We start from the raw sequence: 15,112 nt of genomic DNA, 5'->3' as shown, positions 1-15,112 counted from the left end.
TGGCTAACGGGTGTGATGCTATACTCCATCTGGCAAGCTGGTTATAGCTCTGCGGAAACTACGTGATGCACGGTAGCAGTATCCCAGCGCACTGCATAATAGTACGCTCATTGGGCGTGTATTTTTGTTGGTCTAATAACTACGGACACCAGTAACGGACACCTTCTAAAAACCCAAATGAACAAACCCACTTCTTGAACACTGCAATGTGGTCCATTTGGCATGAGACAGCAGTAACAGGTTAACATTAATAAAAAGTTTTAAAAATTTTATCTTCACCCAACTGGATTTTGAACTTCGGTCCACTGAGACGTGAACGTTGTCGCGATGTGGGCACTCAACCAATAAGGCTACAGCTAATAATGTGCACGGATTAATACAGTGCGGAGGAACTCCACTTTGTGATTGGTTGAAATTGGCCTAGCCTTCGTATTGCTGTAACCAGCTTGTGAGATGGAGTATGTTTGTAGTATATCAGTATGTTTATTCTTGATGTGTGCATGGGAGTACGTAAGAAATGAACCCCACTTAGACAGTGGCATAGGCCAAGTGTGCTTCGCGTTAATTTACACATACCAAAAGAGGAAAGTTTTGACAGCAATGCTGGTCTCATAGTAGAGTCTCCTCTTCGATGCTAGTCTCAGTCCATTTCCCTACTGGTCGCATGCCGACAATTTCAGATCTTTTGGTAACAGGTGGCAGAGGGTTCAAACCTGCTCAACCTTCTGCTGTTCCTACACCACTGTGCAGCGCATCTTTCAAAATGTTGAGGTTACAAACCCATCTATCCTAAGGCTTCATATGTGCACAGTGCACAAGTTGACGAGTTAAAGAAACGCAAAGCACTGTAAAAATTTTGAAAAAGATGTAGCACAGAAGCTAGTAACAAAGTCAAATTTATTACAGCCACACTTCAATGCCACAGTCACTTAACATTCGGCAGCCTGCACCCCAATTTCTAAAACAAGCATGCTATTATACACATGCCTGGCTACAAGTAGGGCTGCAAGCTTCTTGGCAACACGCTAAATCCATCAGAAAGTGCCTTTTGCCTGCCCTGAATGGCACAAAACTGTGAAACGCAGCAGGATTAAAACCACTTATGGACGATCTGCACAAGTCATTGTTCACCTCCCAGCGACTACCTGTGTTCAACGCAGGCTGGCTCTTGCCTCTGGCAACAAGGCCTTGAAGAAGCAAACAATTGTCGCAAGCACTGAAAAATGGCCATCTTTAGCGCTCCTGCTTGTATATAAAGTGCCCTCACAATCGGAATGATCTAAATCCAACAACCACAGCCTGCCTGCCTCTCATGCTCGTTGTAGTTTTACAGCACCACTAGAACGTAGCTGCTCCTTTCCTAACCTGAGCTCAATGGCCAAGAAGATTGCAGCCCAGGCTACACGTCAGTGCCGGACTAAATTCGCAAGTCCAGTTCTATCAGGTTCGCTCAACCACACCAACCATGGCTGGACGAATGGTGCGGTCTTTGAGCTTGTAGCCAATTTTAGAAACTACGGCTACTGTACCGGGCTCTTTGCTTTCGTCACGGTGCACAAATACGGCCTGATGCTCATTGGGATCAAATTTCATTCCAACAGGATTGAGTTGTGTTAGTCCATGGCGCCGGAACACTGTCTGCAGTTGTGCCTGCGTCATGTCAAGGCCAGTGTAAAGGCTTTGCAAGTGGGGGTTGTCAGGGGTAATTGCTTCCTTGGGAACACTTGAAAGGGCACTACTAAGCACATCGGCAACATCTAGCAGGTCCTTGCAGAACTTCTGAATGCCAAATACACGGGCCTCTTCAATCTGCTTCTGCATTCGCACACGCAAGTTCTCATTCTCTGCCAGTGAGCGCTTGTACTTGTCCTGCACAAGAAATAAAAACATGCTGCATCATCTGCCACAGCAGACTGAATGATCAAAACGTTGCGCTACACAAATATTTTGCATAAGCCAAAAGATTGTGCAGTGATGCGCAGGCAAAAAAAGAGCGTTCAACACTCACCACAATGGCAACAGAGGGTGCTGACTGACACTCCCCACGTTTAAATGCACATATATCCCCTATAAAGTGGGCGAGGGGAGGGGTGATGACAGCCACGGTAGCTCAGTGATAGAGCATCAGACATATTATTCGAAGGTCGCAGGATCAAATCCTGCCGGTTGCAAGTTACAATTTCATCCACTTTTTTTCTTCATATTTATATAACAATTACTTCTAATAACTTCCCCTATACTTCCTAAGCATTTTTGTTTGTGTGTTCTCATTAATATTGTCTCATAAAAAAACGAGCCCTTAAATTAACACTTTCCAATATGAACATACGACATTCAAAAGGAGTCTGATTAAGGCAAATCAGTTTTATAGAATCCCACAAGGTGGACAAAGGGTTATGAAATGGAAAATTGGCAACAGTGCAATGTGTGATACTAAACTTTTTTTTAACAATATATAGACACAAAAAACTTCGTCTGCATATAAGAAGGGCTCCGGTGGCTGCCTCTTAATTTTGAAGGAAAAGGCGAAAGAAAAGGCCAAAAAGGCGCTGTGAAAGAAAAGGCGAAAAGTGCAGTTTCCTTGGGCGTCCACCAAAAGAAATAGATAAGCATTAAGCACCGCACACGAAGGAGGGCAGTCCACTGGTGCAGATAAAATAACTTGCCACTTTCTGTGATGAGATATGGCCACAATGCACCTTCAAATTTCATCACTCCCCTGTCACGGGAAATTCCGGACAGATGTGACAGAGAAGCTGCATTTTCTTGCAAACCGGTGCAGCCAGTTTTGATATTGCCATTAAAATTCAATGGATATCTCTAATTATGTGGTAATTTGGTGATTCACAAAAAATTGGGTAAAACAAATTGTCACTGACTACAACTACTTTATAGAAACTACCCTATAGTCATTAAGTATGAAGTAACGAGCATTTGATGATTCAAAACAATTTTGACTGCGGCAAGACATTTCCACTCAACACGTAGATAGTGATCAAAGACTACCGGATAACGAAGCAAAACTCGCATTGCACCACATGGTGCAAATGAAGCAGGCCTTCCATCCTGAAAGTGCGGACGTGTTTTTGTATTTCACCTTTATCAAACACTGCACAAGTGCTAAGATCTCAGTGCAGGTAAACATGGAGAAGTTCATGCAACATTTAATTAAAACAGAAATGTCGCCTGCGGAATCTTGTGCAACAAGAATTACGTGAAAATATGTGACAACACTACACGAAATGAAATTGACATTCTTTGGTGCTCGAGCCTTCCTTTGATTTTTGTGTAGCTCATTTCAACATGTCAGAGATGATGTTATAAAATTGTGAAGCACCAAATAATAGACTTGGGTTTCCTTATGTCACTAAACGTCTGTGACGTGCCTGTCATGTTCAGTTCTGAAGCCTGCATAGCTCCCCTCCAGGCCTTCAGGCAAACATAAATGAGAACCAGTGTGTTCACTGTGTTTCACATCATATTTGAAAAATCTGTTTTGCCTAAAAGAAAAAAATAAAGAAGCACCCTGTATATATGTATACCCTGTAAATCAATATCAACTTTACTTAGCGAGACAGCTTGAATGCTTACGCATGCGCCGTATTCTCCCACTGCGATGCTATCGAAATTACTCTCTCTTGCTGTTTTTGTGCGAGAAACAAGACATACGTCTGTTCAAACAAGGCCCTGCATCCACACTCTTTCCAGAGCATGGCCAAGTTCCCTGGCTGGCTGATCTGTGGAAAAACTATTAAACTGGTTTCAGTAGCAAGATAACTTAGTCAAATGGTGACAACATTAAACAATATTTTTCTCTTAGATCGAGAAATTAGTCAAACTGTGTTTCGTTAGAGTTCTAACCACAGTGCTTGTACAAAAATCAAAACAGCGCAGAATGAGCCCTTACCAGCTGCTGCTGCTGCAATCTTATTTCCATGTGACACTGCCCCAAATACATTGTGGCAGAACTTCGTTAGGAAGTCTATTGAACCACTATAGAAGGGGAGTTCATGTGTGCCCATGTGACAAGGAACATTAATTATAGAGAACAGACAGTGATGCCAAGAGAAGTTATTAGATGTAAAGGTGAAAAAAAAAAATGGACAAAAAGATAACTTGCCACTGGCAGGATCCGAACCAGCGAACTTCGAATAACACGCTCGATGCCCCGAGCTACACTGGCGGTCATACCCTCATCCACTTTATAGGATACCTATACAGTATGTGCATTTAAATGAGGGAGTGTCAGTCAGCGCCGCCTGTAGCCCTTTCAGCGAGTACTCCACACTTGCTGCAATGATGTTCTTCGCATCATTGTCTATTAGTTCTCATTATGATTGTTTATAACAAAGAAAACGAGCCCTTAAATTTGCACTTCTTTACTTCAAGACGCCTGAAGGCACTTAAGAAAACACTATACCGTCTTTCTACCCTTCTAGTTTTTTTTTTTTTTTTGCCTTAGAAATGTGAATTACTGGGCTTGCTTGTCAAAGAGCTGAATTGCCATGTTGTCATGGCTGACACATGCATACTAACTTGACCAACATTCGTGGCAAGTTATCAATCTAGTCAAATGTCCAGTGTCAATTCGTTCGCATGTTGTCAGTATTTATCACCACAAGCACGGGCACTTTACTCCCTCTTATATGCATTTCCTGTTAACTGTTGTTGGCAAGCGAAATGTAGCTCATTGCCCCTGCATTAAAATTTCACAATGCAAACTCACAGCACTGTAAAGGGAACAAAAGCATACAAGCAAAGAAACGCACTATCTCCAAGAACAGAATGGCCAAGCCAGCGAAGTTCCCTTTGACTTCAAGTCCCACTAGGAGGTACGACAATGCCCACCCCCATGTTGGTGCTCTACCATACGACCATGCCAGTGCTTCACACATGCTAGTATTTCCTGTACAATGTCGTCCTTTATGAAAGAGACCACGTGTGCGCATGGCCTGGGCTCTGCGGCGGCTGCCTACAGGACAATCATCAACCGACAGAAAAAGAAAAGACTAGGCTTTTGGCATCATCTATTGGCAAACAAAACGAGTTATGACCACTGGACAAGCACTGCAGGCAGCCACTGTAGAGAGCAAGTCACGCGATTGCATGTTCCCTTTCGTAAATAATGACAGTGTACATACGAGATCTGTTAGAAAAGTATCCGACTTTTTTTTTTTTTTTTTTGCGAGCAGCTGATGGATTTGAAACAAGCGTGCTTGCATTAGCCTTTCATGCATGCATGAACTTTCATGCATGCATGAATTTTTTTCCCGCCTGCCAATAGCAACAGTCGCTGGGATGCATCATTTGAGTGAGGTAGTGCGCAGTGCTCTCATCGGTTTTTCATTGCGAGGAGAATGAAGAAGTGACTGGAGCAGCGCTACTACACGAAATTTCGCCAGAAACTGGGGGACAGCCAAGTGGAAACCATTCGGAAGATCAAGACGGCTTTCGGTGAAGATGCTATGAGCCGCACACAGATAAAGGAGTGGTACAACCGGTTTAAGGTCAGCCGCACATCGGTGGAGAGCGAGCCACACTCCAGGTGGCCATCAACATGCCGAAATTACCAGGTCATTGCCGAAGTGAACACTATGGTGATGCAAGACCGTCTCGTGACTATCCGAAAAATTGCAAAAGGAATGGGCATCAGCCCATTCCATTATGACCGAAGATTTGGCCATGAAGAAAGTTGCGGCGAAATTCATGCGGAAACTGCTCACGGTGGAGCAAAAGCAACTTCCCGTTGAAATCTGACAGGACTAAAATTTCTGAAGCAGTTACCCTAACTTTATAAACACATCTGCCATCACATCCTATTTTTTTCCAGATTGACATATTACCAGTCTTCCAAATGTACAATTATAACGTTTGTGTTTTGTTTTTCAAGGTTTTCCATCACACCATCATTATCGACATATTTCCTAATGTGTTGTTGAATAATTCCAATAAAACTAGATTCACGGTTGCCAATAACCTGTTATTACCTAAAGTTAGCACTAATGATAAAAAATTAGCATTGCTTTTTCATTGATATAATTATGGAATTCTCCATCACATGATATGAAAGACATAATTCACAATTATGTTTTAAGACAAAATTGAAAAAATTTTATTAAATATATAACCACTGCATTTTGCTATTTTTATAGCTTGCCTTGTTTTTTTTAAATGCTATTCTGAACAATTCGATACGTCCTTTTTAGTTGTAACACTTACGAAAAAGTTGCTCTTTTGTTGTTCATATTTTATTTCTTTCCTTTGTGTTAACAAAGGAGGTCCCACCTGCTATTTGTTACCTTACCTTGGGACCCCCTCTTGCATACTTACTTACAATGTACAGTAGACTCTCATTAAACAGAACCTGAAGGGACCAAGAAAATATGTTCCATTTAAGAGGAGATCCGTTTAATGAGAGATGACCAGGTGTGCAGAACACAAGAATGAAACCAATCTTGTAAGAAGCACTTGATTCATTTAAACAGCAGTTCTGTATAACAGATTTCCGCTCCGTTTACTGAAAGTCTACTGTATTACATTTCTGATGCCAATAAAGATTGCTTGATTGACCATTACCACTGGTGATGAATCTTCTGTGTACGGGTTTGACCCCGAAACCAAATCTGAGTCGTCAAAGTGGAAGCATTCCATCTCACCAAGACCAAAGAAGGCCCGCTAAGTGCGCAGCAACGTCAAAGTGATGCTGAGTGCTTCCTTTGATTCCCGTAGTGTGGTACACCACGAGTACGCACCACAGATGTAATGCTGTGTGGCACAAGAGACCTGACTTGTGGTCAACAGGAAAACTGGCGCACCCATCACGACGATGCTCCTGCACATTCCTCCCACTTGGTTCAGCCTTTTTCGGCGAAAAGTCAGACTTCTGAAGTTCAACAGGGTCCTTACTCTCATGATATGGCCCCCTGCGACTCCTGGCTGTTTCCCACACTCAAGAAGACATTGAAAAGAGAACGATTTCAGACAAGGAAGGACATTTATGGCTGCAACGACAGCTGAGCTAAACTCCATTTCGAAAGAGGCCTTCTCAGAAAGCTTCCAACAATGGCAGCACCGCTGGGAGGAGTGTGTAGTCCCAAGGGGACTACATTGAAGGAAATTAGGTTTCGAATGCTCCAATTATGCCAGTTTTTTTTTTTTTTCTTCTACTAAAGGTCAGACAATTTTCTAACAGACTTCGCATTAACCCTTTGAATGTCAAAGGCGTACATGTACGGAATCGCTTGTATATTTAAAACACGCACTTTTTTTTTATCACTTCTCTTGCTTGGTATCTGCTAACACAATGCAGCAATAAATAAAATTTTTTTCTTTGCACTAAGAATTTTTTCCCTTTTTTTATACTGCATTACAGCGGTGTGCCAACTAATTTCGTTTTTGCAAAGCAACGTAACAGCTGTAAAATACGCAGAAATGTACAAAAACACTCACATGCATTCAATATACATGTTCAAGCTTAATAAGTAAATGCATCAAAGCACATCCAACACCATTTGATCATAAACTACTACTGATGATATTTCTGAATAACGAAGACCAGGCTGAACTGGCAAAAACATCATCACTGGATTATGATGAGGCACTTCCTTTTATATGCTCATTATAGTGAGGAAACTACGACTACCTATTGTAGAAGGTCACCATACTCGGTGACAACTCATCTTTTGAAGTGAAGACTACGGAGGCAGGGCATCCACACATGCGTGTTGCTCTGCAAGTAGTACAGCAGCTGTCGGCTGATTTTGGTTTTGCTCTCTCACATTGTTAACAAGTCTAGAAAATTGCATGTACGAAGAATGTTAATGGGAAAAATATTTTAATTGTATAGGCACTTTTTAGTGTCATATTGTGAGTATATTTTTCTCTAGAACTAAACAGCCCATCTGTGGGAACACACTGATCCACTGATGCCACGGACACTATGTTTACGTTAGAAAACAGCCATGCTGAAAACGCGGTGGTGTCAAAGAAATGGAAAAAAAGGAAGGCATTCTTGAAAGTGAACCAGTAACTGTATGTTACCTATGGCTTCCCACAAATGCTTAAGGCTCATAATTAATACAGCAGCATTTATTTCAGAAATGCCAATGAGAAAATTGCCAGTAAACTTAAGTACTGTAGCTTCCACAGAGCTGTCGCTTTCACAGAGCTGCCAAGAAAAGTTGTTGCCGAGCACAGTTAGCATTGCAGTTATTATTAATCACAACAACCACTTTCGCAATGACAACCAGTGCCAATGCGCTCGCCATGCTATCTACGCAGCTCGTGTAGTGTTCCTGTGACCAGCAGCACCCTATGGTGGTGCGCTGAGCGGTCATCACAAGACGGAGCCTCTTCCTAGTGCTGCACGACACACCACGATCACAGCAAGGGAGTAAGAAATGTGCTTGTGATAATAATGTCAGTATGAGCACAAACTTACGTCAATTGTCTTGATTTGTTCAAGAAGCTTGCGATTTTCTTCTTGACAAGCAACTAAACTAGGATCAGCTGCAGGCTTCTCTTCTTTGGACTCAGCCTCCTGTTCATTAGGGGGTGCTGTAGTGGCTGTTGAAAAGAGAAGTCTGGAAAGCAAATCAGTGCATGATCATGTGAGCTATCAGTTTGATGAATCAAAAGTTAATGCTAGCTGAAATGAAAGGCAAAAGAAAAAACAAGCCCACCCATGCACAAGGTGGTTAGACAGCATTTCGGAAGTCTCAGAGAAACGTCAAAGAGATTTTAAAGAACTTGTAGTAAAAGGGGTACTGACACAAAAACTTTGGCTTCGCGCTTTTCTGATGCAATATGTTGCTGTGGGCCTGTTAGTCATAACACGACACATCGTTTGCTGCAGCACACGACGGATAATTACAGGGTCCTCATTATCGACCAGTTTCAGTTTGAGAGAGCTCCAAAAGCCGAGTGCAACTATCGCCTCCTAGCGTTTTCAGCTCTTGACCATGTGAGCACAAAGAACTGTGGCACACTTCCACACGGTTTGCATCAAAGATTACTTTCGAATAGAAAACGGAACTGCAGTGTTGTCGAACACAAAACAGTCAAAGCATACACCATGGCCATGCAGTTGCAACCAGCCACTGAGATGGCGGCTATGACGTCATCATAACTTGCTTTATTGACTGCAGCGTGGTGGCGGGAGGGAAGTAGGGGCTCCCCAAAGGGTCCCCTTCGAGGGTGTCAATGGCATGATGAAGTTGAGAGCTCGGGCAAACTTCAAAAATAAATTAAAATACCTTTCAAGCCATATTCACAGTTGATATTTTGCAGATGATACACGAATATTCACGAGAATCAACCGCGAAAATTTGTGTTAGTACCACTTTAAATAGACTAAGGAAGAAGTTCTGGGAAATCGGAAGCTTGAAGGGATTAAAAAATTTTTTAGTACAGGGTATTGTGGGCGGCGGCATATCAAGAGGCGAATTATTCAAGCCTGAAAAGAAAAGTGCACATCTTGAAACGTTGGATCCAGAAGCATTTCGCGTAGACAAATTTTCCCTCTCTCGCTCTAAAAAGGTCTCAGTGCTTCTGTCATTTGCTTATGATGCTATCAGTAATTGCTAGCAACTCAATGGTACTTAATGTTATTATTATACACTACGCCCACAGTATTCGAACTTCACAAAGGAATTTCAGAAGACATGGTAAGGCCCCTTACCAGGTTCCACTTCAAGTACTGGTAAATCACTAGAAGTAATAAGGTACCACCAGGAGAGTGTTTTACCCCCAAAAACTAAAAAAATTGGTTCATTACTGAGCACGTTAAAAGAAATCAAGCTGTTCCATTTGTATGCCTCTGGGAGGTGAGTTTTATTGCCAAAGTGGACACCCTCTCCCTTTTGTTAGGCTAGCGCCTGAAATCAGCAATACTCCCTTATTCTCTCTCAATGTGTTTCTTATCCCCATACTCTACGAGTGTTCCGATTAAGATGTCCTTATTGAGACAGTCATCATTAAGGAGTAGCCGGCGCCATAATGGTGCGCCAACATCTCCTTATATATCATATCAATAAAAAAAAAAGACAGTCATCATGCACTCCTCCCCCATTTCCCTACCTTTCCCCTCCTGCATTATTGTCTTCGATTCTTTCCTTTTTAAATGAATAGAAAATCACTCACTCCCTTGCACTATCTAAGTGCTGGAGGAAAATGAGCATATTATATTGATAGACCAAACTTAGCCTCCTTTTTTTTCGTCTTTACTATTTTGCTTTTAAGCACACTTGCAGTAGCAGCATAGAACACTCTACAACTGTAGTACATCCCTGACTGTATGCCATAGTCAGGGATATACTAGAGCCGGTCTGGCTCAAGCTTACTACAACAGATTGGCTGTGGACATTCCAGGGTGTGTCTGCGACACAGGTATAAATGCAACTCTCTCTATATCAAAATACAGCACTCGCAAAAAGGAGGACGCTCAGCGTCCTGTTTCACATTTTGCTGACATTTGCATCGCACAGGCATATAACAATTTTCAGACACAATCTCCATGTAATAATCTAATACACTGTGCTTTTTCTCTTGCCAATGGCCAAACCAGTGGAGGGACTCTGTAAACTACACAATTTATACTACACACAAAAGAAACTAATGTTCAGTCTTTGACAAAATACTGCGGGGAACACAAATGCATGCAGCTGAGGCGGCCACACATTAGAGTAAACACATGCAGTGGCAGTGATTACCAAGCATGGCTTCATGTCTAACATTTTTTGGACTATGCTAACTTGCCCCACCCCCTCCCCATGCAATAAAACAGAATTTGCTTGCAGCAGAGACTACTGCTATGGCAATGAAGTGTTGCATTTGTGTCTCGCATCAAAACCAACAGCACTTATACCACCTCAAGCTTAGTGCACAGCATCACTGAATCCAGTAAACATTTCCATTGGCACACCCGAATATTGCCGCAGACAAGAAAATGCCACACCTCAGAACATCAGTGCAAGTGTGGTTTCCTTTGATTGCGCACGGCCATGCGTTTTCATACCCCAAAATTTTGCGGGGGAGTGTACAATGCTGTCCGGTGCTCTGTAGATGCGCGAGTGCCCACTTCATCCCGCAGGGCAACGCTTAGTGGTTGCTACAGTGCTTGAAACTGTCTGTCGAGGAGCACAGCATGCACAACAGCTTTTCACATGTAGTGACATTAATGAGTGCCTTAATTTAACCTCAACATACATTTTATGGCATTGTGACTCTTGCTGCACAACGATGCAACAGATTAACACATATGGGTTGATAATGCAAGCACACACATTTTTCAAACTGGTGTGTGGCAGAGCGTAGAAACAATTTCATTGAATGGCATGAGCTAACTGGGCAGGTGCTTTTGCAATGAATAGAATGTGCTAACTGAAAGTTAAAGACAGCGTTATCAATTGACCATTTACGCAAATCTCCACGCTGGCCTTCCTGCAAAGTTGTTTTCCAACCAAAAGGTCTGGTTCCCAGACTGCTTTTCTCACTCATTGTGTTTTTACCTTCACCCCACTCCCTTCTTTACAAATAACAGGTGTCTCGGCCACCATGTGATCTGAGGGTTCGTTCAAGGTGTGACAACCACAGTCATTCTTGAGCGAAAAAGTTTTGTCACACTTGCGTGTCTTCACTGGTATAGAAGTGGTAAAAGCACAGTGAGCAAGAAAGCAGTTTGGGCACGAGAGTTTTTTGTTGTTGTTGTTGTCGTTGAAAAACAACAAATGGTCAAATCGCTGCAAGTTGTGGAGCTATGATGAAAGTAGGGATCCTAGCACTTAGGTCAATTTCTTGGCTGTTTGCATTACCTCAAGTCAATAAAACACAACTATTTTTCGATATCTGGTTACAAGTAATCAAATGCATGTGTAATTCATGCAGCTAGGCATACTTTTTTTTGCCAATTCAAAATAATTTTCAGCTGCTTTACACTCAAGTTCACAACATGACATACAAACTTGGATTTTACAGTAATGTTTTAATTGGTAAAATTAAAAAATAACACCAACTAGAGTGCTTTCCATGAAAAACTAATGTTTCAGGCTTCCATACAGTAGCCTTGTTCACTTACTGAAACCCATACATTTACTTTTTTTTTTTTTGTAACGCCTTGTTCACTTACTGAAACCCATACATTTACTTTTTTTTTTCGTAACACGGTTTTGGTCGGCGTTTCAGTTTGATTTCTATCCAGAAATCACTGCACGACTAGACAAGATTTTATTCAATTCTCGATTTCTGTTTTATTAGTGCTGAATTTGAGTTAATAGTGTTATACATTTTAGGCAAGAGGTGCTTTCAGTCAATCCCACAAAAGTAACAAACAAAGGATTTGTCACCACAGTCTGCTCACAACTGGATTTCCCAAACCTATCTACACTTTATTTATTCAGTAGGTCACTACACTTCGCAATACGAAACAAATGTCCCCCATCTAGTCTTTTTCCAATTCACTATTACCCCGTTGTTTTTCATGACTGTGTAGAAAGTTCTAACACTCGATTTCATCCACTGCTGCTGTTCCTGATGGTGGGGTTAATGTGTTACTAGTGGTAACACTCTTACCCCACAGCTGCAATACCATGCCCTTATATTCTGCGGCGTAGTTAATTCCAGATCGTTCGCTCACATAGGTTAGTAAACTATTAGACGCCAAGAATGCGATATCGAAAGCTATCGCACGTTTTGTGATAAATATGTTTTGAAACACGACGCAAGAGTCTGAATTCACGATTAGGCGGCGATATCGTATTGCGCACCTGTGGTGCATCGTCTAGCGAACAGACGCCTTCCCTTGTTCAAATAGGAGCGCAATAATAAACGCGAGGGGTGCTCTTAGTGCCACGCCAATGCAAGCTCCCTCACAGACCGGTGAACCGATTGGAAACGATAACTTCCAGCACGTGACTGAAACTACGGCCACGCTTGCTGGCACCGCAAAAAGAAACTGGAACTTCTCGATTTAACAGCGGAGCGACACTCGCCTCTCAGGCAATCCGTAAGACATGCACAGTGATAAACTTCGCTCCACCAAGAAAGTCACCCGGCGTTGGTCGCAGTACGAACCAAGTCAATTGCATCAGCGTGCACATCTCTACGTTAAAATCAGCGAATTACCAGCTTTGTGACCGTGCACTTTGTGCCCACTGCGAAATTCTACCACCCAACTCACCTTGAAGAGAACGGCGCGTATGATTTTGGGGAAACATAGGAGCTAAACCGAAATATTTGCCGAAGCATGGATGAACACATGGTAGCGTGGGGCGCCATTTTGACGAATAGTGACGTCATAGAACAGCTATAGGTCCGTTCGATTCACCTGTACCACGTGAACCAGTTCACGAGGTGCTGCACCTTGCCATTCGATTCAGCGGTGCAGTATTAACGACCGCTGAATCTAGCCATTCGTTTCAAAAGGTGCAGAAAAGGTGCAGCACTGGTTCACAATTTTCATGCACCTTCTTTGCTGACGGTGCCGGCTTGGTGCAGGCGCGCGTGCAGCTGAGCAGACGAGCCGTGAACCGGTTCCGACCGGTGCAAGTGAATCGAACGGACCTTATATGTGACCACCGTTGGTGACCACCGCCTCCTAGATTTCTTGTGCCTGCAGGATGAGCGCGAAACGCCCGTCATTTACAGCGGCGCTGCCTACAAGGTGTATGTAGGCAGCGCCGCTATTTGGAAAGGGGTCATGGTTCCTGGGCTGACGTTCGGCAATGCGGTCTTGTGCATGAGATCAGAAGTTCAAGCAAGATTAGAAATTAAGCAACGTGGAATAGGTAGGCTTGCATCAGGAACTCACGGGAATACACAAAATCAGGGAGTACAAGGTGATATGGGATGGGCATCATTTGAGGGCAGGGAAGCTAGCAGCAAGATAAAATTCGAGAAGTGATTGAGAGAAATGGGGGAGGAGCGTTGGGCTAGGATGGTTTTCAGCTACTTGTACATGAAGAATGTCGATACAAAATGGAGTAAGCGAACCAGAAAATTTACTGGTAAATACTTAGAAAACAGCAGGTGGCCAAACCGAAAAGAACTATCGGTTAATAAGAAGGTGAAGGAAGCCGAAACCGATATGTGGAGAATTGGAATAATTAAGAAGTCCGCATTAGAGATCTATCGAACTTTTAAGCAGGGAATTGCCAAGAAAAGAATCTATGATAATACTCGGAGTAGTTCTCAACTGTTTGAGACCAGCACGGGAGTATTGCGAACCAAGACATATCGGGCCAAATACGAAGGGGTAGACACGGTATGCAGTGCGTGTGGAAAGGAAGGAGAAACTGCCGAACATTTGCTAATGTTCTGTAAAGGGCTTCACCCTATAGTTCAGGATGATGGCGCAGAGTTTTTCAAAGCACTGGCGTTTAGGCACAGGGAGGGCAAAATAGACTTTAAGCGGGTAGACCTAACTAGAAGGAGGTTATCTGATTGGTGGCTAAAGTCAAGGCACGAATGAAAATTAAACCATTCACTGCAAAGTACGAATCCTGAACCTCTCTCTTTAAAGAAAAAAAAAGTAGATAAATCTAATCATTAGTTCACTAAGTATTACGGCTAAGTGGCGTTAGCCACCACCCGATCTAAAGGGTACAGCCACATTTATCCAATTATCTATCCATCCAAGTATCTTTGTACTTGGCCTTTGAGATAGGCAATTTTGGCGTTTGCTACTAACGTCAGAGGATGCCTTGTATTTAAAAAAATTGCTTGTTGAATGACGGCGTCACTTACTTAGGGTTAATTATAAATACGTTGACGCTTTTTAAAAACTTTTTACGTTATTTTTGTTGCATATAAGTTCCAAAAACGTAAAAACTTATTTGAAGACACTCCTACTTGAGTGGCGCCACTACCGTAGTTCCGACGACCACCGCTTCCAAGTGACCGCCGATAATCCGGCAGGCACAAGAAATCTAGGAGGCGTTGATGTGACGTTCGATCCAGAAATCTCGAATCGCGCGAGACTGCGCTGTCACATCGCTCACTGTTGTCGCGTCATCAAGTGTCGTGTGTAAGAACTAAAAAAAAGTTGAATGCTTAATTTTTGTTTAGATGGCGACACAAACGCCTTTGCTGAGAAATCGCACGGGTAGAGTGTACAAGG

The 15,112-nt window shown here is 42.7% G+C and overlaps 1 protein-coding gene across 1 annotated transcript; it reads right to left on the bottom strand.

The window, feature by feature from the left end:
• Nucleotides 1-880: 880 nt before the first annotated feature.
• Nucleotides 881-13,316, bottom strand: Roe1 (grpE protein homolog, mitochondrial Roe1). The gene is made up of 3 exons (XM_037435295.2): nt 13,175-13,316; nt 8,441-8,582; nt 881-1,869 (listed from the first exon to the last, which is right to left on the bottom strand). Exons 1-3 carry the CDS (start codon nt 13,291-13,293, stop codon nt 1,441-1,443), a joined length of 690 nt encoding a protein of 229 aa, XP_037291192.1. The 5' UTR covers nt 13,294-13,316; the 3' UTR covers nt 881-1,440.
• Nucleotides 13,317-15,112: the final 1,796 nt, after the last annotated feature.

This window comes from Rhipicephalus microplus, chromosome X (genome assembly GCF_043290135.1).
Source record: "Rhipicephalus microplus isolate Deutch F79 chromosome X, USDA_Rmic, whole genome shotgun sequence".
In the NCBI taxonomy this organism is placed as follows: Eukaryota; Metazoa; Arthropoda; class Arachnida; order Ixodida; family Ixodidae; genus Rhipicephalus; species Rhipicephalus microplus.
Note: the sequence above shows the minus strand (reverse complement) of the source record. Positions and strands in the feature narration are given on the sequence as shown.

Bases quoted from the DNA above. Each gene is read 5' to 3' on its own strand.
- Roe1 (XM_037435295.2), bottom strand. From the start codon at position 13,293: ATGACGTCACTATTCGTCAAAATGGCGCCCCACGCTACCATGTGTTCA. The intron at 8,583-13,174 runs GTGAGTTGGGTG...TTTGCTTTCCAG, and splicing joins TACGCGCCGTTCTCTTCAAG to ACTTCTCTTTTCAACAGCCA. The intron at 1,870-8,440 runs GTAAGTTTGTGC...TTTCTTGTGCAG, and splicing joins AACAAATCAAGACAATTGAC to GACAAGTACAAGCGCTCACT.